This window comes from Indicator indicator, chromosome 4, assembly GCF_027791375.1.
Source record: "Indicator indicator isolate 239-I01 chromosome 4, UM_Iind_1.1, whole genome shotgun sequence".
Lineage (NCBI taxonomy): Eukaryota > Metazoa > Chordata > Aves > Piciformes > Indicatoridae > Indicator > Indicator indicator.
Window position 1 is genome coordinate 24,292,651 of NC_072013.1, and position 22,525 is coordinate 24,315,175.

Below are 22,525 nucleotides of genomic sequence, written 5' to 3' on the forward strand. Positions count from 1 at the left end.
AGGCTGTTAGGAGAGTCAAACACAGTGACTGATTCTTATGTAATGGTTGGGGCCAGAAGCACATTTGGTGCACACCTGGAACATAGGTTCTGGTTTAGTTTGCTCCAAAAAGAAATCCAGATCATGCATCACAGAATCATTCTGCACTAAGTGGAGGCATTCTCTTCAAAACTACACTACTGATTTGAATCTAAATCTTAACAGAGAGGTAGACAGTTACATACTACTGTCTTAAGTCTCTAGGCCTTTTATTTACTCATAAATCTCTCTGTTCACACCTCTTTTGGGAACCTAATTTGTAGCTTTCAGACCTTCCTTTTTCCCATTTCTCCTTTTTCCTGCTGAACTCTTTGCAGTAACTTTCCTCTCTAAAAGCCATGCTCAAATAATACATGCCAGCTAAAAACAAACACTCAAACAAAACAATCAACTGATTTTCATGCAGTATTTCCACTACCCTAAGAAAACACTTCCTATTCTGTAAAAAATGTTGCAACTCATTAAATTCAACATCCCGTATAAATTGTACTTTTGTCTCACAGGTCAAGATGTGACTATTGATCTGGACATTTTACTTAAAATGCTCAAGTTTCTTTCGCAGTTATGCTCATGGTGCTTCTACATGAACTATGTTACCTCATGACATCATGAGATGATGGTACAAAGAGATATTCTTTCTGTCTTAGGTGTCCGCTTCCCTCAAAAGTGGTCTCTGAAGTAGCTTAAAGTACGTGGATATGAAATTATTAAGTACATATGCATACAGAAACCTCATTGCTTTCTGAACCTAGGTTGAGTAGGATCCTGGCATTTTTCTAGATTAGTTTCTGGTCTGCCTGTGGTACCTCTGTCCCATAATGAAATCCTACATGAAAGTATTTGGCATGTCCAGGGCACACAGGACACAAAGGAAAGAACTGCACAGCACAGAGTCCTGCTCTCCATGGAGACAATGAAGATGAAGATAAGGAAGCCTAGCCACAGACACCAGCAGAAGCTGCAACCAACTGCTAATGGGCTGAAGCAAACCACTAATGGCTGTCACCACATTTTACTTAAAGGCAGCTTCCTAAAAGAAATTTAAGTTGTTTTTCTTTTACTTCTAGAAATTCTTCAGTTAATAAACTCTTTTGCTGACAGTTACGGCTTTAGTTACACTCACTTAAAGCTGAAAGGGTTGTCTTTGAGGTTCTCCAGAAGCCTCAGATATCCTGTGCCTACTGGAGGGGACACGTTCATGAATGCTTTTGCCAATGGCAAGCCCTATCAGACATCTGTGACTGATGAGACTCACCAAGCATATTAAGAAGTAAAGCTTCAGTCCAGAGTCCTGGGACTGGCAAGTACTCAAAACATAAGGCGTTCCTATCATCCCAGCATGATTCAATTTGCTGCCCAAAAACAGATCCAGCAGCCTTTGATCTTCAAAGATGACAGGGAACAGCCTTTGAGGCAGCCAAATGCATCTTTCTGCATTACCAGATTGCTACAGAGACAGGCAGATGAGTGAGGCAGCCTCCACGTTTCTACCACAGAAGCAGCTCAGTTCTTTGTCAAAATATTGCAGCGCAGAAAAGTACATATGGCAAGTGGGAGATGAGATCCCCAATCCAGCTGTGCAGCTACTAGGTGGGACCACCCTGTTCATACACACACTGAAAAGACACTTGTTTTGGTACCCTGAAACCAGAATAACTCGGTCACAAAAATCGTTGAACTGGACACTAAATACCCTGCTTCAAAAGGACCTCTCACGAGTACCTAGCTACATCTCACATTTGGAAGCATTTTAACACTTCTGTATGAATCTTTTGTCTTAAGGACGAGTACAGGTTGACTGTAGCAAGAAATCTGATGCACAGATGACGAAAGCGACAACTACGGAAAGTAAAAAATCTCTTACCTCTCCAAATGCACCTCTTCCAATCACTTTTATAATTTCAAAGTCATCGCGATGGAGTTGCATTTCCTTTACCAATTTTGTAAATGGTCTTGCTGTTTGATAAAAAAAGAAAATTCAATTATGTAGAGAAATATGGTAAGTCTAAACAATCCATAAAACAGAGATCAAAAGTACTTGTTCCATACCCAGTGCAATAGCAGTTTTTCAACCACTATTAAAAGGGAAAAATATTCCACTATTTAATTAACACTCAGAATTTTTAAATAGTTCAATTCTAAGACTGGTTCTGTTTTGCTGCCAGAAAGCAAAGAGCTAAGTAATCTCAGAATGATTTTTCTCTTCCTTTCTTTAGGGTTTTGCCAATCAGTGGAGGACCACATGAAAGGGAAAGAGTTGTTTCACTATTGGTAAACCCTAGAGAAAATCTGTGTTATGATGCAGTCACTAGGATAAATCTCTTCTTAAGCAGAGTTCAGCTTTACTTGTTATTATTTCAGCTAGCACCAGCTAAAGCTTTAACAACTCACTCTCAAGATATAGCTCTCAGTAGCAATGAGTCCATTTTCTACAAAATTTGTGGTTAATTTAAGATTTTTGCTTGGAACAATTTTTTCTGTTAAGCAACATTCACTAAGTCTCAATTAGTACAAGTATCAAAGGGCTGCAGCCTAGAAGATGTCTAGCAACTAGCCTACACTAACTTTGTTCTGATGATCCCACTGGATTCAAGACATTTCTCAAAATATCTGGTGACAAACTCCACCATATCTGCAAATCCCATCAATTTTATTCTCTCCAGTTCCCATTCAGAATATTTTATTTCTGTCATAACACAGGATAAGGATTACTGTTCAGGTACAATACTTGTTATACGAAGACCAAATCAATAAGGAAAATCAGTGGTGAAAGCTGAACTGCACAAGAGCAAGTATTGTGGTTACAATGAAGCAGCTTACACTCCTAACTAAGCACAAAAAGAGACTGCTCTTCCTCACCTCATCACAAATATTATTAGGTTAAAAAGACCGATGTTTTTAAACACATGTAATTTTCCCATTTGCAACTCAATAAAATATCACAGAACTACTGCTTGTAGTTCAGATCAGACTCCCTTCTTACCTCACCTCACATTATGATTAAGCTAATGAGTTATCAGCCAAACAGAATTCCTACAAGAAGGGTCACTGCCTTGATAATGTGTTTCAAATAAACCAAACCTTACAAACACAGAGAAGATACAGCCATCTGAACTGCAGATTACACACTTCAGTACCAAGTCTAATCAAGAAAGCCTGAAAACCTCTCAGCAAAAATTAATGTAATAGCTAATAAAATGAAGAAAAAGCTGTACCGAAGAACATCCGTGCTGCTGCTTTGTACTTGAGAGGTGCTTCTGAAGAGGTTTCCTCCACAACTAATACCCCTTTCACTGGATGTTTCTTGTCTATTAAACTTCAGAACAAGACTCTACTAGATTTTCTGCTAGATTTCCCATTTCAGCTGGGCAGAAATGTCTACCATGGTCTCTCATACCACAGGACCATTTAGACTATCATCCCAATCCCCAAATATTTTTTTAACAAACTTTCCCAGCAACACCAACTCAAACCAGTTCCAGACCCATACCAAATCATTCAGAAACATACACAAGTAAATACCACTGCTGATGGCTGTGATATTTTGCAAGATTCTCTTGCCTCCTTCATTTCAAATCAAATCAGGACAGATTGAGAAAAATGCAGCTACAGTTAAGAAATAAATGTGAAAGTTCCATTATCAAGTTACGGATTGCTACTGCAGAAGACAGGTCATTAGACTAATTTTGCAGAACATCAGTTTCACAGGTTGAGAAAATGAAATCCAAAAATTTTACTTCTGGGGGACACTAACCCAGTTTTTGGTTTTGTGGGTTTTGAGGGTTTTTTTGTTTGTTTGTGGGCGTTTTGGGGTTTTGTTTGTTTGTTTGTTTTTAGAGATAACTAATTTTAGCAGTAATTCTACCCAGTAAACAGAATACAAAAATAATTGATACATTTATTAAAAAAACCTGCTGCTACAAATTGAACAAAAGCAACTTTCAAATCAAGAGGAAATAGACCTACACAAGCTGAAGTTGTCTTGTACACTTAAGAAAATCCTCGTATTTTATTTTGTCAACTAGTGACAAAACCTCGAGTTTTCCTTGCTTTGAAGTGTACTGAACTTCAGCTCACCAAAATCGGGATTCAGTTTATAAATACGTTAAGGTGTACTAAAACAACTGAATTCAATTAGTTTTGTATTTTAAAAGATAACAAACATTATATATGAAGCAGATCACATACTGAAATTTGAGTAAACAGAAGAAACAGCCTTTGCGGAGAAGGGCATTAATGCTATCTTTCTAGGAACTGTAGCCTTCAAAAAGGAAGGTGTGGCTCAGAAGAGTGGATGCTGAGATGGATCAAGACCTGGGGCTGTTTAGTCTGGAGAAGAGAAGGCTGAGAGGGACCTTAACAACGTCTACAAATATCTGAAAGGTGACTGTTAGCAGGATGGAGCCAGTCTCTTTTCAGTGACTCCCAGTGACAGGATGAGGGGCAATGGATGTAAACTCAATCACAGGAAATTCCATCTCAACAGGAGAAAACTTTTTTAATGTGAGGGTGACAAGCACTGAACCAGGCAGCCCAGAGAGGTTGCCCCAAATCTTCTCTGGAGATCTTCAAAACCCACATGGACACAGTGTGTGCACCTACCCTAAGTGGTCCTGCTTTGCAGAGGGGGTGGACTCGAAGATCTCTGGAGGTCCCTTCCAACCCCTAGCATTCTGTGACTCTGTGATTAGCAGACATTATTCTTTTTACTACTATTTCGATTAAAAAAACCCGTGGGAGTCCTAGGCTGGCCCAGCTTTTTCCATCTCAGCTGGTCAACTGAACTACTACATACTAAAATGAATTAGTTTAATACATGTAAATGAAAAAAGTATTCCCTCCTAAAAGGAAGTTACTATTTTCACAAACTATTTGTGCACTTCACTCATGTCAGCTTTTAGCAGTTAGCAGATTTTCATACTGCAGTTTCAGTGGTCTCTCTCTTGGGAAGCTAAGCACCACACATGAATACTTAAATGTACAATTTTTTCTTTAATTGGATAGAACTTCCCCTGGAACGCAAAAACTCAACTCTTGTCTAAGGTTCCTTAAAAGTAAATAAAATTTGAAAATAAAACCCATATCCATAGAATCTTGTCACCACACAGACCAGAAGTTACACAGCAGGTAAGAGCTCAGAATTAGCAACAAGCCAGCAATTTGTTCAAACTGGTGTTTACTTTGTTGTCATTTTGGAGTAAAATCCTGGTGTAATCAGGGTTCAACTTGCTCTTTTCAAATACTGGACTGCACAATTTTTACCTCTTAGCAAGTTAAATCAAAAAATATTTCCAATTTGCTTTACTGTTTCCTCCTAGGAGGCTGCTGTTCCTCAACCCTCTAGTAGAGATCAGTAGCATAAATAGAACTGGCCAAATTAAGTGAGCAGAACCACACACCAAAAAGAATCAGAGCACTGTGTTCACTGTGCTTGTCAGAACGATGAGAAGTGATACATGGACCAGTATACAACTTGTAAAAAGCTCCAGCTTCTCCTTTTATGTACCACTGTTTTATAAACAGGCAACTCAAAGCAAACTTCTCTATATATACTAGAATGAATAATTACACTTTAATGATTAGTCTTGATCCTAATATTAAAAGCAGGACCTGTGATTTGGAGTTGATTTAATACTTAATGAAAGTATTTTATCCTGGCAAACAGAAGTATTAGCTGTACTGGGGGCTTTGTTGGCAGTGATTACTGAATTTTGTTATGTACACTGTTGTCAGGGTAACATTAGCTGAGGGTAACTGCCTGAGTTTGTTTATTCATGACTGTGAGGCTGTAATCAGAATTCGGAATAGGCGTTCTACATGCAATATATTTGTATGCATCACCACTTTTTCTCTCAGAATTGATTTTGCATTATTGTACTTAGACTGGTTTGAAAGAAAAGTGTCTTCCATAAGGCCAAACACACACAAAAACTCCCTATGAACGAAAACCTAATTTTAAGAAGCCAAGATATGTATGCTCTCAAGAATATAAAATGAAACAGTAACAGCCAATGTTTTGATCAATATTCATAATGGGAACTGAAATGCCAGCATTTCCTCCTTCAACAAAGACCTGGGTATGTATGAAAGACATAATTCTCCACCTATGAACAAATTCTGTTCTGATCATATTCTCCTCTTTCACTGATAAATGAGACTAGGATGTTTTGTTTGCACAAAAAAGAAAACACGTTTGAAAACGTAATTTGATGCACAGTCATAGATAAACAGGTTTGTGAGCTGGTGCATCTATATTACAGTCAATTTGTATGATGTCACCTGATAAAAGATATTTGGAGACTGTTTCAGAACAACTGTGGGAAATGCCAGTGGAGATGATCTGACACAGCAGACTGGGCACTCTGCACTGCTACCCCAGGAATGGGTGTATGCCAGCCTCCATCAATGTCAGAAGCATGTGTCAAATTTCCTCTTGTTTCTGAAAGCAGTTCAGGGAAGGATGGTAGTATTGTCAACATCGCACTCGGAAAACAATAGGGCAACGTTTCCCAAGCTAGAATGTGGTTAAAAATGAGAAGTGTTGAGATATGTTTTGAATTTTTCTGGATTCAGATTCTGAGCTGTTCAAAATACATCAATCATTTACTATGCTGCAGCTGGGAAGTTAGCACCTTTATATTAGAATGGACAAAAGACCACCCAGCAGGTTTATAATAACTACTGCTTCAGGGCTGGAGTTACTCAATGGCTCTAATTTGAGGACTCCTGTGTAGGCAGTGTAAGCTTCCAGAAATTCAGAGTCACAAAAATCACTGAGTCAAAACTGCCAAATGTTCAAGAACATCAGATGTTTTGCATCATTGGCAGCTTCAAATTTTAAATAAATGTGGCAACTGCAAGCAAACAATACACAGACTTACAGGTCTCTTTCAAAAATTCAGGCTGAATTGTACCTCAGGAGGTCTCCAGTCCTACCAATCACAGTCAATATTGATTGCAAATCAGGTTACTCAGAGTTTTGCCTGGGCAGGACTCAAAAGCTTAAAAAGGATGTAGACTCTATAGCCTCACTGGACAACCTATTCACAGACTAGACTGCCCTGCACGAGATCACTTTGGAACTGCTCTTGTAAGTGATCTGGAGTTTAACTCACTACCTAGCACAATGATAACATTAAGGTAGATATACCCCAGAAGGTATATCCAACATACCTCTGTATGGTCATACAGAAATTCATCTGCCACCATGTTTTCCCTTTATCTACTCAATCCCTTTCCAAACATTGTGGTAGGAAACTATATGAATTGCAAAATATGAAATGTCAGAGAAACAAGAAAATGATGCAGTCAATTGTCTGTGGAGACACATGGCAGATCCAATATTTTATTTAATAGGTTTTCTTTGGTGGAAGAACGTGAAAGAGCACCGTTTTACCATTTTCCCTAACCATCTCTTTTAACTTACATGCTAGAAATCAAGTAACTTGCTCGTCCTTTGTGCAGCCTTTTCAAAGAAGCAGCATTCCTGTGATATTGGTACTGAAACAGTTGGCTGACAGGTTTAACAAGTTAGTGCTTGTATACATGTCTTGGGAAACACCCACACCCAAGTAGCCCCAACCTGCTTACAAGGGTGATATATACCCATACTTGAGTTTTAAAGAAGTAAAATCCTCTTGCTACCCAATTGTGAAGTTTTCCCTGTATTTTAGAAACGTACAGTTTTGTTAATTCTTCCGTCTTTTGCTGACTCTGGTCTTAATTTTTCCAATTATAGACCCCATTTCCTCTTACTGTCCACCCTGGGAATATTTTTTTTCAGTCTGGTTTCCTAAGGAAATACAGTATGTGTGATCAGACAGTTTGGCAGCCTGCATCCATTTCTCCCATCTAGTACATTTTGATTCCAGTAAAGACCCTCAGTATCCCCCTTACCAAATTTCACTGCAGTTGTCCAAAGATACCAAGTTGCTACAACTTCTAGAAAAGTAAACTCCAGCAGTAAATAGAAAAGACACCTGCAGTATCACCTCCACTAAGGAAAAGGCTGCAGCAGGAACAGAGCAACCATCTGCTTAGCTGGGCAACCAGCACACATCAAGTTCCAAAGAAGACACACATTGCTGTCCCTAGTCATGAAGGGACAGCAGAGAAATACTGACAAAGAACATGGAAAAAAGGAAGCATACAGCAGAAAAAGGAAGGCAATATGGAGGGAAGGGCAGGGCATAGTAAAGGAGGTAATTCTCCATTCTACAGGAAGCTGCACTACCAAAGTTCTGATGCTTACAAGCAAAAGGAGACACACTGTGTTCTCTGACACATTTTCTAATGGGCCTTTGACTTCTGCCATGCCCTCCCTCCTCTTTTTGTAATACCCATTCACACAATCTGTCTGCTTCTTGCTCAATGATCTGTTTCTTCATCATTCATCAACATTATGCATTAGACAAAAAAAATCAGTGATGCAAGACTTTGGTTATCCTTACAATGACATAAGCCCCACCGGGTTAAAAAAATTTGAGAAGCACAACCTGGTTACCTCTTGCCAAGTGCTTAGACCCTTGCAGAACAGCCTCTTGAGAGGGTACACTGCTTCATATGCTTTCAGAGCCCTCTTTATTCCCCTCAAGGAAGGTCATCTAGTTCCATAGTGCCTGGCTAATCAGTACTTCCTAGTTTAAAGATGTTCTCCTCTAACAGTGTTCATCAGAATTTAAATGCTGGTAGAAACAGATATATACACTAACAGCACCAAGAAAGTCTGAATTTTCTTGAGGCCAACTCATTTTTCAAGTCAAAAATTCTAACTATGATTAAATTTGGTACTGTGATACTAACTCTGTAATAGAAACGGTTTTAAAAACCTCAAGCTTTTCTGAAAAAAATAGCCCACAAACATATCCATTTGCAGTCATGATTATGGATTTTGCTTCATTTTATGAAAGGCTTTAAAAACATAAAACAGAGTGCTTGGCCACTTTCAATCAGATACCTTGCTGGTATTCAACAGAATTATGAGTTTTGATGACATTTGGGCTAAGTAATTACATGCAAAATCCTCAACGGTTTAGAAGGACAAAAACATCATTACTTTTAGGCATTAACCACGACTGTGCTCATAGCCTCTGCATTTTGTTCCACCAGCAGCTTTAACGGTTACAGAACTAATCCTAACATTTGTATACTAACATCATGAAAAATCTGTCACCATGCTAAAGGGTAATGGCGTTGGGAAATGTTTTGAAGAAAAATGTTAAATAATAGTTCTGGTGTTGGTCCTATTAGTATTGCTAAATTTGCCAGGGGAAGAACAAGGCATTTACCTTGAAATGCCACCTGTTCTCACTACTCTTTGTGTGGCAAGCCCCAAATGGAAGAACCACATAGCAATATGCTTCCATTTGCCAGCTCGCTGATGAACGTTACTACTAACACTTAATAGCTGGCTATCTGCCGGACTTACCCATTCACTGGTTTTCATGCTTACAATGAAAGGACACCGAAGAGAATACTCAAGATTTGTGCAGACAAATACTGAGAAATGTGCAGATGGTTGAGTAACCCAAATGACCAAATGTGTTGTCAATTTAACTCCAGTCAAAGCCACTACAATTCTCTTTAAGAACTAGACAGCAAGAGCGTTCTAGAGTGAGAGGAAGTAAGTGTTGGCTTACCTACTCAAGAAGCAACTAATTCATATATAAAAACAGCAGCTTACCACAGAAAAAGGATAGTCTGGTGAAATAAAAACCACATGGAGTCAAGTAATGGCACATGCTAATGCCACGATGGATGCAAGTACAAAGGAGAGGAAGCTTATACCCAACACCTAACAGAGAAAGCTCACTGCTCAATATCTCATCTTCATGTTGCATTACTGTCATGGAATAATCTATAATTTGGGAAAGTACAATTTGGTCTCTAGAACCAACTCAGGCAGAGATTGTCCTTTTTTTTTTTTTTTTTAAATACGGAAGTTGACCTTAGAAGATGGAACTGTTAGTACTAAGAACGAAAAAAAAAAAAACCATGCAGTGAACAGCATTTAGTTTGGAAATCCAGAATTGACTTACGAAACAACCAAGCTTGGTGCAGCCTCACAATAAGTAACATTTTAGGACACAGCTAGTGGGGGACAGACTTTTTTTAAGCATGATGACACATTCTGAACCAGAAAATCTGCACTTTATGACTACTTACCAGGGCATTAAAACAAACAAACAAACAAACAACAACAACAACAAAAAAACTCAGCAGGCTTAAGTTTTAGCCCAATTCTCACAAGAGAATTAAGAAAGCACCTAGATAACTGTGTTCCTGACTGCAGTTTGTAGTCCAGTTTTTAACACCTCTTTCTAATCTGTCACATTTCTTTGTGAGATGGAAAGTTGCCATGCCTCTTACCCTTCCCTAGGGTGCCCAGCTCTTTCAGCAGACTACATGGCAGCCATGGATTCCATGGCGATCCATCAGCCTTTTCAGCCTTGAAGACTTCACTGATTAATCTACTGAGCAGAAGCCAAACGATGTCTGCAATTGTCACTTTCTGAGGAGACTGAAAAACCAGATCTTGCTTCTGAATTTCATAAGGTTTCTAAAGGTAGTACTTTCCTTTCTCTTAAGCCTTGCAGAGAAGTGGGGGAAGCAAAGAAAATATTACTATTCCACAATACAGAAGTTTTTTATGTTCTTGAACAACTGTTGATAGCCAATGCCTTCTCCAGCTTCATCTTCAATCCTTTTATTTTCCTTAAGGTGATGATACCCAGCCCGAAAGATACAGGCTCCTTGAATTACAGATTTTCCTTGGGACCGTCTGACATCCCAGACATCGGAGGCAACTGAATGGGGAGCTACAGGACCACTTTAATTGAGAAAATCCATTCTGTTGCTCAAAGAGCTCCTCCGTGTTCCTTCCCACAATGCTCCACCAGTCCATTGTCTGGGTCATCATTAGCATTCACATGGTGTATCAAACCAGTAAACACTTCCAGGCAAAAGCTAACTTGTCTAACCCATCCACTCACACTGGACCACTCAACCCGATGTGGCTCACATACAGCTGTGACCCTGGAGGCCCAGTTCAAGGCACGCAGAAGGACAAGGCTGAAGAAGGGCAAAATGGCCTTTTTGGAATTGACGTGAATCTGCCTCAGGCTGCAGTAAGCATGGAAATGCTATGCAGGAGTCTGTTTATAGCCAATCTACAGCACATTAGGACAGGATCTTTCAAGATACACGTCAAAGCATTGTATGGGATGCATAGCAACAAACACCACAGAATATAATGTCTGTTTCATATGGACTTATTTGTACCTGAACTTTTCTGTACTCCTAGTCCAAGGCCACATTTTGCAGGTGTCGGAGAGGCCACTTAAACCACAGCAAATGGCAATCACGTTGAAGTAACGTAAAAATTGTTTCAGGTTTCATTAGTTCCAAACATCAACATTTCAATGATTTAATTTCTTTCATGCATAACATAATTGTGAAGATTGCTAAAATCCACTTTACTGCATGATGAATTATCTAAAAAGCAGAGTTAGTATCTCTTTTGTAGAACAGTTTGAGAATTATGACTGCTCATAAACCTTTTTGATATACTTATTTTTCAGAGAAATTCAAACTAAAGGAAATCTCAAATTTAGATTTGCCCAAATTTCAATAGCAACATATGAATAAATCTAAATTTCAGACACAACATCTCTTGTTTTTAAGAAATAACCCAATTCCCATCTGATGACCACAGTGCTGACATAAGCTTACATACTCACATAATCGGTGTATGAGCAAAGTTGTAGTTTTCTGACTGCAAAACTTAGCAAAACAAGCAGCATAATGGTTTCATCAGTTACTTACAGTAAACACAAATCTTGTTTTCTCCAGATATATGGAAGAGGATCTCTCAAGTTACGTTCATTATGTAACAGAACAATTCACAATTCACACTTTGTATTGGTGCTGTATTTATCACATGCCACCTCCCTTATTGTAAATGTTAGAGGTTTCTAATAATAAGCTCTTCTTAACAAATCACCCTAACACAAACGCACTTACAATGACAGGAAAGAAATTCACCTTATGAGGTATCCCTTTTCTCACCTTCTAGTTTTAGAGTGAAGTAAAAAAGTAGCTCAGTGACACAACTGAAGTAGATCACTGGGACTACAAAGGCAGTTTCATGGCTCCACTCTCTTCCTTGTATGAACTGTAACCAATTCAGCTGGTCTCTCCTCACCAACCTGATTCCGTTTACTAAACCAAGCAGAAAGCCAACCTACAACACATAATGCAACTACCATCTTGTAGTTTAACAAATTCAATCATCATTATTGAAGGATCAGGAGAGGCTGCTATACCACTGCAAGGGTAAAGGACCACAGCTCTTTCTCAGAGACCACCATCTTAAGTAGCCCAGATCAAAGTGAGATGAACTGCCCATGCAAGGGCCTTCACAGCAGTCTAATTGCTGCAAAGGTGAACTTCCTTGGTGCTAACACCCAGACAGCTGCATGGAAAGTAGGGTAAGGGAGGAGCACAGTCAAATGACCATTACCTTTTTGCCAGTATTTTATTTTAGCCAAGTCAAACCCATTAACTAAGTAATACAAGACTTACAGGAAGGGGCATTAGATTAGCTTACAGTGCTGAGAGGCACTTGATTTTTTTTTTTTTTTTTTGATAGCTCAAGGCTGCAACACTATGCATATAAATACCTGGGCCATTTTATAATTTCAAGAGTTGAGACAGTAACAGCTACTTTAAGCACAGGTGTGGCACATCTTTCTCTTCACTTCCTTTTAAATGGCAGCAGGCAGGAGGACATTTTTTCAGACATTACTCACCCTGTTTCAGAACTTCCCTGGAGCTCCAGATCTAATTAAAAGGTCAATGAAAGTCAGATTTTTGCCACAGGAAAAGGCCACAAAGACATGTGACAAGCAATTAATGTAACTAGGCACTAGAATATTTGGAGTAGCTCAGAAGCTACTCAGAAGCAGAAAAGGAGGGGATTGTTTTTATATCTACAGTGAATACTAACAAGTCCCATGCTATAGTTGAAAGCTCAGAGTGGCTTTTTTTATTATAATAAATACTTTCACTTCATCAGCTCCCTCCCTAGACAGGAACTCTAAAGCCAAAGCCATTCTGCCTTGCTCTGCTTCTTCTCATGCCCCTGCTTGGGAGTGGTAAAGAAGTAGCATAATTTTTATAGCAGCATTGAGTTAAAGTGCTAAAAGTCACTACAAATATAAAGCAAGCTGGTAAACAGGAGGGGTTTAATATACATTGAATAGCCCTGAAAGGAAACATCTTGGTTAAATCATTATTCAGAATTATTAGACGCATGACAGTTCATGCACATTGAAAATTTTAAACTATCCTTTAAATCCAGTCGTTGTCCTTAGGGAAGTCAAATCCTGGAACAGTTTAGAGTGAATTTTTAAAATCCAACTGATTCATAGCACATCTAAAGGGCTTTACTATTGCAGGTATACACAAAGCATATGGAACAAGAATCTAAAAACAGAACATCGTGCCTTTTCCTAGACACATTTCCAAATTCCCAAGCATTTTAAATTCAGCTTTCTCTAGCACAGTCAGGATAGAGTTCTCTCTCCTCTTCCCTTCATTCTGCATTATGTCACCCTTTCTGCATTATGTCACCAACTCTTTTGCTAATCTATCTACAGTACACTGAATGTCTTTTCCCTCATCTCAATACGTTGTATACCAGAGAATACACTTTTGATTTTTTTTTTCCCCAGTATTTTTATCACATCTTTTGTCACAGAATATGAGGGGCTGGAAGGGACCTCAAGAAATCATTTAGTCCAAGCCCCCTGCCAGGGCAGGATCACCTATACCACGCCACACAGGAACTCATCCAGGTGGGTCTTGAATATCTCCAGAGAGGGAGACTCCACAACCCTCCTGGGCAGCCTGTTACAGTGTTCTATCACCCTCACAGCAAAACAATTCTTCCTCCCGTTTCCTGCTTCCTATGCCTCGGCTTCCACCCACTGCCCCTCGTCCTGTCATTGGGCATTGCCGAGAAGAGCCTGGCTCTATCCTCTTGGCACTCACCCTTTACGTATTTATAAACATGAATGAGGTCACCCCTTATTCTCCTCTTCAAGCTAAAGAACCCCAGCTCCCTCAGTCTCTCCTCGTAAGGAAGACGTTCCACTCCCTTAATCATTTTTGTGGTTCTGCGCTGGACTCTCTCAAGCAGTTCCTTGTCCTTCCTGAACTGAGGGGCCCAAAACTGGACACAATATTCCAGATGTGGCCTCACCAGGGCAGAGCAGAGAGGGAGGAGAACCTCTCTCGACCTACCAACCACACCCCTTCTAATACAACCCAGGATACCATGGCCGCCTTGGCCACAACAGCACATTGCTGGCTCATGGTCCACCTTCCATCCACTAGGACACCCCCTGGTCCTTTTCCCCTTCACTGCTCTCCTGCAGGTCAGTCCCCAGTCTATACTGGTACATGGGGTTGCTCTTTTCCAGGTGCAAGACTCTATACTTGCCCTTGCTGAACTTCATTAAATTTCTCCCTGCCCAGCTCTCCAGCCTGTCCAAGTCCCACTGAATTGCAGCACAACCCTCTGGTGTGTCAGCCACTTCACCCAGTTTGGTGTCATCATCAAACTTGCTGACCTGGTGACCTCATCCAGGTTGTTGATGAATATATTGAACAGCACTGGTCCCAGTACTGACCCCTGAGGGACTCCACTAGTTACAGGCCTCCAAGTAAACTCTGTCCCATTGACCAAAACTCTGACTTCTTTCCTTTAAGCAGTTCTCAATCTCCGTCAGTACCTGATCATCCAAAGCATACTGCCTCAGCTTAGCTGCAAGGATGCTGTGGGAGACAGTGTCAAATGCCTTACTGAAATCAAGATAAACCACATCCACTGCTCTACCATCACTTATCCACCTGGTTATGTGCTCATAAAAGGCTATCCTAACAACTTTGCTGTGATATCTTTCAGAAAGTCTTAAATGCAGTTTCTAGATCATGATTTTAGACATCAAGCTCTCAACAAACTGCCAAGCCCACATGACTCATTGTAGAATGGACACGCTTTAGGGCATTGGCAAACCTCTTGTTGGCTCCTGGAAGCTTATATCCTCCACAGTACCATTCCAAAGCAGAATATTTTTTTCCATCACTGCCCATGTCAGCATGATCCACAGCAGCCCAAGCTCCCTGGGTTCTAGCTTCTCCCTCTTCCTTGCATGTGCTTAAAATCAGTAGGAAACAAAAGTCTGCTCACCGTCCTTAGATACCAAAGTTACTGCCATGGAAATACGAGAAGTATTTCAATTATTACACTCACAGTTGTAAATACCATCACACTGGTATTTACATACACCACACCTCTACATCTCACTCCCCAACTTTTCAAAGCAGATATATCAAACGAGGATAATCTCAACAAGTTGTTCTATCAGATGCAGTATCTGATATAACATTCTGCTTTTTATTTTTTTAAATACAACTTCTCCATTTTGTACACACCTTTTCACTTGAATTTAAGAGTATCCACCTATCATCTTTCTTTAATAAACACTACATCCACCTTTTGCCTTAAGATTTATTTCCACTTTCAAGCAGAGAATTCCTTTTGCTTCCTCATTTATGGTCCCTCTGCACAGGTTTGTTGATTTTAAAACAGAAAATCAAGTATCAGGACATTCAGAACAATCTTGTAGTAGGCTGGCAATCTCTTGTCTTCATCTATACCTCTGGCTTGGTTCTGCTGGCTTCCAACCTTTTCCTTTACTCATACTTGAAAATAACAACCAAACACTTGAATGCTCCCATGCAACACCAAGGTGAGATCTGCGTGCTAGTTGGAAAACCCCACCAATGAAAATATGCTTTTACAACTTTTCATTTCCAGAGCAGGAACCAGTGAAGATGCATTAACTTCCTTCCAGAAATCTTCTCTCATAGTACAGGTTCTCTGAGGAGACCACAAGCAGGAGAACAAAGAATTTCTGCTCAAAATACTTCAAGTTTTCGCAATATAACTGCAAACTACATAGACACTGAGACAACCATTTACACAGAGAAAAGCTGGATGGTTGCTTTTCTACTTTCCTTACACATCATTTTAGCTATGCCCCATTCCCTCTTCTTTTTCCATACAGAATTCAGTATTTTCCCTTACTAAATTATCTCCACTGTCATCTAAATAAATCTTGGCTACTTTGCCCATTCAGTGGTTGTTTTATATATATTTTCCACTTGCACTGACTCACTTTAAAAATCCATTCAGTTCCAAATCACAATCTTTTACAGGCTGTCAAACTATTCATCCTTGATATTAGTAGTTCAGATATACTACTTCCATTTTTGATCCTAGTATTCTGGAGCTGAAGCTATTTAATCCTTTGTTCCTTCCTTGTTTGGAAGTTCCTAACATCTCAAAGAGGTGTGATCTTTAAATATTTTCCCTTCCTTTTTCACCTTCTAATATTGTCAATATTTATACCACTTACATCATGGATTTTTTGGGGTTTTTTTTTTTTTGTTTTGATTTTTTTACCTACATGAAAAAGATGCTCAGGACTGCTTGTTTAGTAATACATATTCCATCTTTGGGTTGCCATTGTGAATCCAGCAAGGACATGAGTATTACCCAAAAGTGTTTTTAATCTCTTGGTAGTTTCACAGCTTTTAAAATAACACGCAAGCTCCAATCTGGCTCTCATGGGCAGGTACACAAAAGAAGTCTGCAACAATTGTCTCCAGGACAGAGGTACCACATAGCACTGAAGATACTTATGAAACTTGGATTTTTGTTGTTCAAATGTTCTGTAAAAGTGTTCCAGTCTTGAACATTATTCTTCTGGCAACCATTCTAATGTTTATACCCTAATAGCCATGGAATTTCACTTTATCATCATTTCTTGAAACTTAAATCTTGTTTCCCAGATAATTTGAATTTTGAAACCAAGTTCATAGCAGCATCATTAAAAAAAAAAAGAAAATAGCCATCTAGATACACAAAATCTTTTAAAAGATGTATCAGGAACAGCTGTGGGTTGAACTACTCCACTTTATCATTTGCATGTGCAGCAAGTTTCGCTTCATCACAGTTTCTATTACAGCACCCTGACTGCACCAGTAGTTAGTCTTACATAGGTATAAAAATATACCTAACTATTTTAAGAAATTTTACACAAGCTGAGTAGTTTGTGCAGTTGTTGGCCAAAGGTCACCTCAGACTGACTGTTTAGTTGTATTTTAAAGAAAGGAAACAAGTCAGAAGTTTCTACAATTATCTGACATCAAAATTTAAGTTGTCCTTTTCTGAACAAACACTCTCAGAAATGCATTTTTGAAGGACCAAGTCAATTAGAATCTCACCTTTCTTACACAAACCTACTTTAATACATCAAAATCTGCAAAAGTCTAGTAAGAATCCATTATCACATATGAAAAAAAAATTTCCTTGGATATCATCAGTTCTACCTCTCTCCTTCAATATCTTATTTAACAGACATTTTAGTACATAACCTCAACTCAAAGTTTTCCTTAAAGTACAGCCTATCACTTCTGGAATTACCAGGTAAAGATGCCTAGCCTTCCACTGTTTACAGGATATTAATCAGTATTTAGAACAAAGTGTTGCTTTTCCAGTCCTTTCCAAAACATGTACCTGCTTATTTTTTTATTCCAATACTGCAAATATTAATTCAAATACTATGACTCCTCAATCTATTTTTGGACAAGTGTTAAAAGATAGCAAGTAGACAGTGCTGATTTCCTCTTCCATGAATTGTTATGGACCGTTACATTTATTTCCTTGCCAATTATTTTACTTTTTTAGAAAAAGACAAAAGTGATAAGTAAAAGCCTCCACCTAAGTCCCTCAGAAAATGGAGAAGATAGGTTCTTAAGTGTTATATGGAACATGAAGGGGGAGGAAGCAATGAGGGCAAGGAGATTGAGCTAAGAAGTAGGTCTTGCCCATGTTTCTCCCTTGCAGAAACATAATCCATTATCATTCACCAGCTGTCACCCATTTCAGAGGCTCCCCATAGAGCTCTGAAGGTGGACATATTTTCCAGTAAACTCTCTGTATTATTTATTCTGTAGCCATCAAACAAATAATTGAAATAAGGGCTATTATTACCAATGGGCACAAATGGCATATTACAGCCACTGATGCAAAAGATCATTGCAGCAACATGTACACAAGCACACACTGCTGTTTTAAAGACATTACTGCAAAGTGCCTTCTCCAAACACAAATAGGAAGTAAGAACTGAAACTGGGAAAAATGAAACGAGAAATTAAGAACATGAGAGGAAGGGGATAGTATTTTCTCAGTAGTTTTAGGCAGCAAGACTCAGTCCATAAAGAAGTTATTGCTATTATTTCTCTACCTGCTTTTTCCCCCAAGGTATGTGCACAGTGCACAGGTACCTCCCAGGAGGGAAGCAATATGCTACAACTAGAACACAATGTGAACAACATCCATACATCAATCACAAACACAGCTGAAGGCTCACAGCCACAGCATCTGAAATAACTACTTTGAATGTTTCTCCAGAAAAATTAACACACATTATGAACGCACACACACAGTCCTTGCCCCAGAAGGGTAATGGACCATTACATTATGTGCTGTCAATGAATGCCTTCAGGATATAGTTGACAGTATATTTCTCTGATAAGGATGTCTACCACTTACAGGCATTGAGGAATCATAAGGATGATGAAAAATATTTTCCCAGGAATTTGCTGAAAGGAATGTACTAAAAAACAAAGATACAAATTGATTGTATGAAAAAAAAAAAATCAAGTTTCACTTAAGATACCCTGCTAATAATTACAACACACCATCAATAAAAGATTCTTGGGGTTTATCCTGTTTATACATTGTTATCCTCATTACTAATAGCACTTCCCATGCTATTTTTGTATGTATCAATATGATCTTGAAACACTGAATTGGTTGTGTATTGTCATTTGCCAAATGCACTAACAACAAGAAAGAATAGTAACATTAAAACCATGTTGCAAATCCAACTTCATTTAAGTCATACAAGCTCTCATTTTACAGAGGAACTCAAAAGCCAGCAAATCTCTCTTAGATCTTTACAACTATGAGGAAGATTTGTTTCACTCTGTTGTTAGCAACTGCATAGTCAGACTCCTCATTATGTCAGACATAAGGATATTAGGAACCTTACTAGACAGAGATCCCTTTGTGATATGAGAACTTATCTAGCAGAACAGCTAAACCTGTATTGTTTGTAAAGGATGATTCAGACTCACAGTCATGCAAGGACTGCAGGCTCTTATGATAACTCCATGGCATTATGATAGCTCAATGGAACAAAGCTTTAAAATACTTCAACTGCTATCAAGGCTAACAACTAGACATAAGAAAACTACACTTGGGGAAAAGCACTAGACCTAAAACATAGGTTCAAAACTCTTGAAACTTATTCCATCAATTCTCTTCCAGGAACAAGGAAATTAGTGCTTTTCCTAAATACGTGGCAGAACATCCCATAATTTACAAGCCTAAAATATGGCAATACCTACATTCAGTTGTGTCAACAATTTATCTACAACAATAGGATTCTATTTCACATATTTCTTTTCATTCTGGGAAGTATGAAGAACAACTACTTATCTTTAAAGGAGCCATGATGTTAAATGAATTCGCTAACATGGGAAAAGGAGAAAGAAAAGATGTGATAGTGAAACACAGAACAATTTTAAGGTTGGAAGTGATCTCTGGAGATCAGAGTTCAATCTTCTACTCATAAAGCTGAATATCTAAACTCAGAACATCAAAGTTCAATCAGGTCATTCAAGGCCTTGTCCAGTTGTCTCTTACAATGAAGAGACCACCATCCCTCTGAGAGCCTCTTCCAGTGCCTGATCACCCTCAGTACTTTCCTCTTACACATAGTCAGAATCCTCCTTGCCATAGCCTATGTCCATTACCTCTCCTTCTTGGCAGTGCACCTGAGAAGAATCTGCCTCTGTGTTCTTTCTAACCACGTATCTGGCAGTTAAGAATCAGGATCATATTCCCCTCCTCCATGCTCATCAAACCCAGGTGTCTCAAAATTCTCACACATCACATTCTTTAGGCCTCCAGCCACATCCATGGTTCTCCACTGGATTCGCTTCAGTCTCCCAGTGTTTTTTGTATACTGAAAAGCCCAGAACTGGACACAGTACTCCAGAAACTACCTCAAGTGCTGTGAAGAGTACTTCCCTCAGCCTACTAGCTACATTCTTGCTCATGCAGTCTAGCACCCAGGTACTCTTCATTTCTACAAGGATGTACTACTGACTTTTTCAATTAATTGTTTATCAGGATCCCCCAATCTCTTTCTGCAATGCTGCTTTCAATTTGGTCACTCCCCAACTTTTACAGCTCCACAGTGCAAGACCTCACACTTGTCATGCTATACTTTTGAGTTTTTACAGGGTAAAGGAAATATAATGCTGGTATGCAGAAGGTGAAGTATAGAATGTCTGCTATCCCCTCCCTCAAAACATACCTGAAAAATTACACTAAAGTTTTACAATGCTTAATACTATCCACAAGAACCAGAAGGTTGTAACTACATTTCCCACAGCTCTAAGTCTTTCAAAATCAACCAGGGCAATTCTGCTCCTGGTTTGAGCCACTCAAATGCACACAGTCTCAACGCTGAAGATAACTGCTACAACCCCTTTCCAAAGGATAGTAAAAGCTTCTGACTTTTATTTTTTATTTTAAATGAGAAATTCCCGCCTTCTTTTGTCTTTACAATTCACATTGGACACAGACAGCTTTGGGATACACATTTCTAGTCATGGATGTAGATCTCAGTGGGGCTTGCCTGCCTGGGTCAAGCCTGACCAATATAGCTCTGCTGGTACAGTGCTACATCAAATCCAGTAAATTCTGCTGGCCCACAATAACATACACTCAGTGATAACCACAGTTCAGTTGCCGTAATAATCAGTAAACATTTCTAAGGGTAAGATAAAGACAGTCTGCGGGCCTGATACAGCCTCCAGTTAGGTATTCCCACTGTATGCTGTCCCGTATTATGTAATCTGGAGCACAAGGCCAGCAGAACCACAATTTAGAAACAGCCATTATTCCTAACATAAACATTAACTGTCTAAGAAACCAAAGGCTGAACCGACTGGTGATGGAAATCTTCAGTTACATAACAGAATAAGTTAACACAATCAAACTTAACGCCTCTGTGCAGATACCATGCCACATGACTAAAGCATTTTGCTACAGCTAGTTAAAGCTAATCTGGAAATAAAATGTTTATGCCTCTTCATGGTGACACAACAGGCTAACTCATCTGTCAACTTCTCAGAATTTAGGAAAAATACCTTATTACCCATTAAATGCAGAAAGATTAAAAACGGCAGACTCCACCCTTCATTCTGCATTTGTAACACATCATATAGTGCTTACAAGCCACTAGTTATTCCATTAGGACCTTTAAATCACTTTCAGCCCTTTGTGCATCTAAACATTTTCTTTTCCCAGTCTCCCATAAGTCATATAGAGGGAGCTTCTATATCACAAAAATGTAGTTTCTTTTTCAGGAGAGTAACTTGAAAGGGTTGCAGGGCAACAAAACCATCCTAAAGGGAACCACTGATAGCAAGCACACAGTGAGATCTCCTCCTTGCGTTAAAGAATACAAAAAGAAAACATGGACACATATTGCATTCCAATTTCACTCACATGCAGTGCATTAGATAATAGACTAGATAACACAAGGTCAATGACTTCATTTAAAACTTTCAGTACAGACTTCTTAGTCACGTATACCTAGGCAGACAAAAAATTTGCTCCCCTTCTTGAGATCCACAATCCAAGACCACAGAACAAAGCCTGCAGAGTGTACACACTAGGAATCTTTCTCAGCATTAACAAGAGACAAGGAAACCACAGACACATTGCTGTGATACACAGAAAGGGGGGTGGAGGAACAACCCATGACAACCTGACTAATGCTATCAAAAAAAAGCTAAGTTTAAACACAAAACATGCATCTTAAAAAAGCAAACCTTTGGGAATATATTTCAAAATGATAATAGGATCTCCATGCCTGAAGTCACCCTCCTGCTGTTTCTACTTTGCCTTAATTACAGTAAAAAAGAAGACACTCAGAATGCTCCAGTTTCCCATACTGATAATTCAAGTCACACAGGCAGCAATAAAGCCAGCAGCACACTGAAAAACCCCATGGAGAAGCCAACTTTTGAGGAATGATGTGCAAATGAAGACCACAGAAGTCACACTGTTAACAACATCAGAAATCCAAAGGCATGCAAGGCAAAGTACCTCCCAAAGTATATTTGGCTCTCTTAAAGATGGGGGCAGAACCAGGGACAGAGGAATTCCTCAAGAGAGGGAAAAATGTTTCTGATACCCCAGAAGTATAACCATGCTATTACTAGAAACACTGTCCTTCCTCAGAGGACAGCAGAGATTTTCCACCACCCCACA

At 39.1% G+C, this 22,525-nt stretch overlaps 1 protein-coding gene across 4 annotated transcripts in view; it reads right to left on the reverse strand.

The window, feature by feature from the left end:
* The window catches only part of CDC42BPB (CDC42 binding protein kinase beta), a 92,881-nt gene that overhangs the window by 61,942 nt on the left and 8,414 nt on the right, over positions 1-22,525 (reverse strand). For all 4 annotated transcript variants that reach the window (XM_054400401.1, XM_054400400.1, XM_054400399.1 and 1 more), the window contains exon 2: positions 1,904-1,995. In XM_054400401.1, coding sequence (XP_054256376.1) covers positions 1,904-1,995 — 92 coding nt within the window. The remainder of the gene's footprint in view (positions 1-1,903; positions 1,996-22,525) is intronic.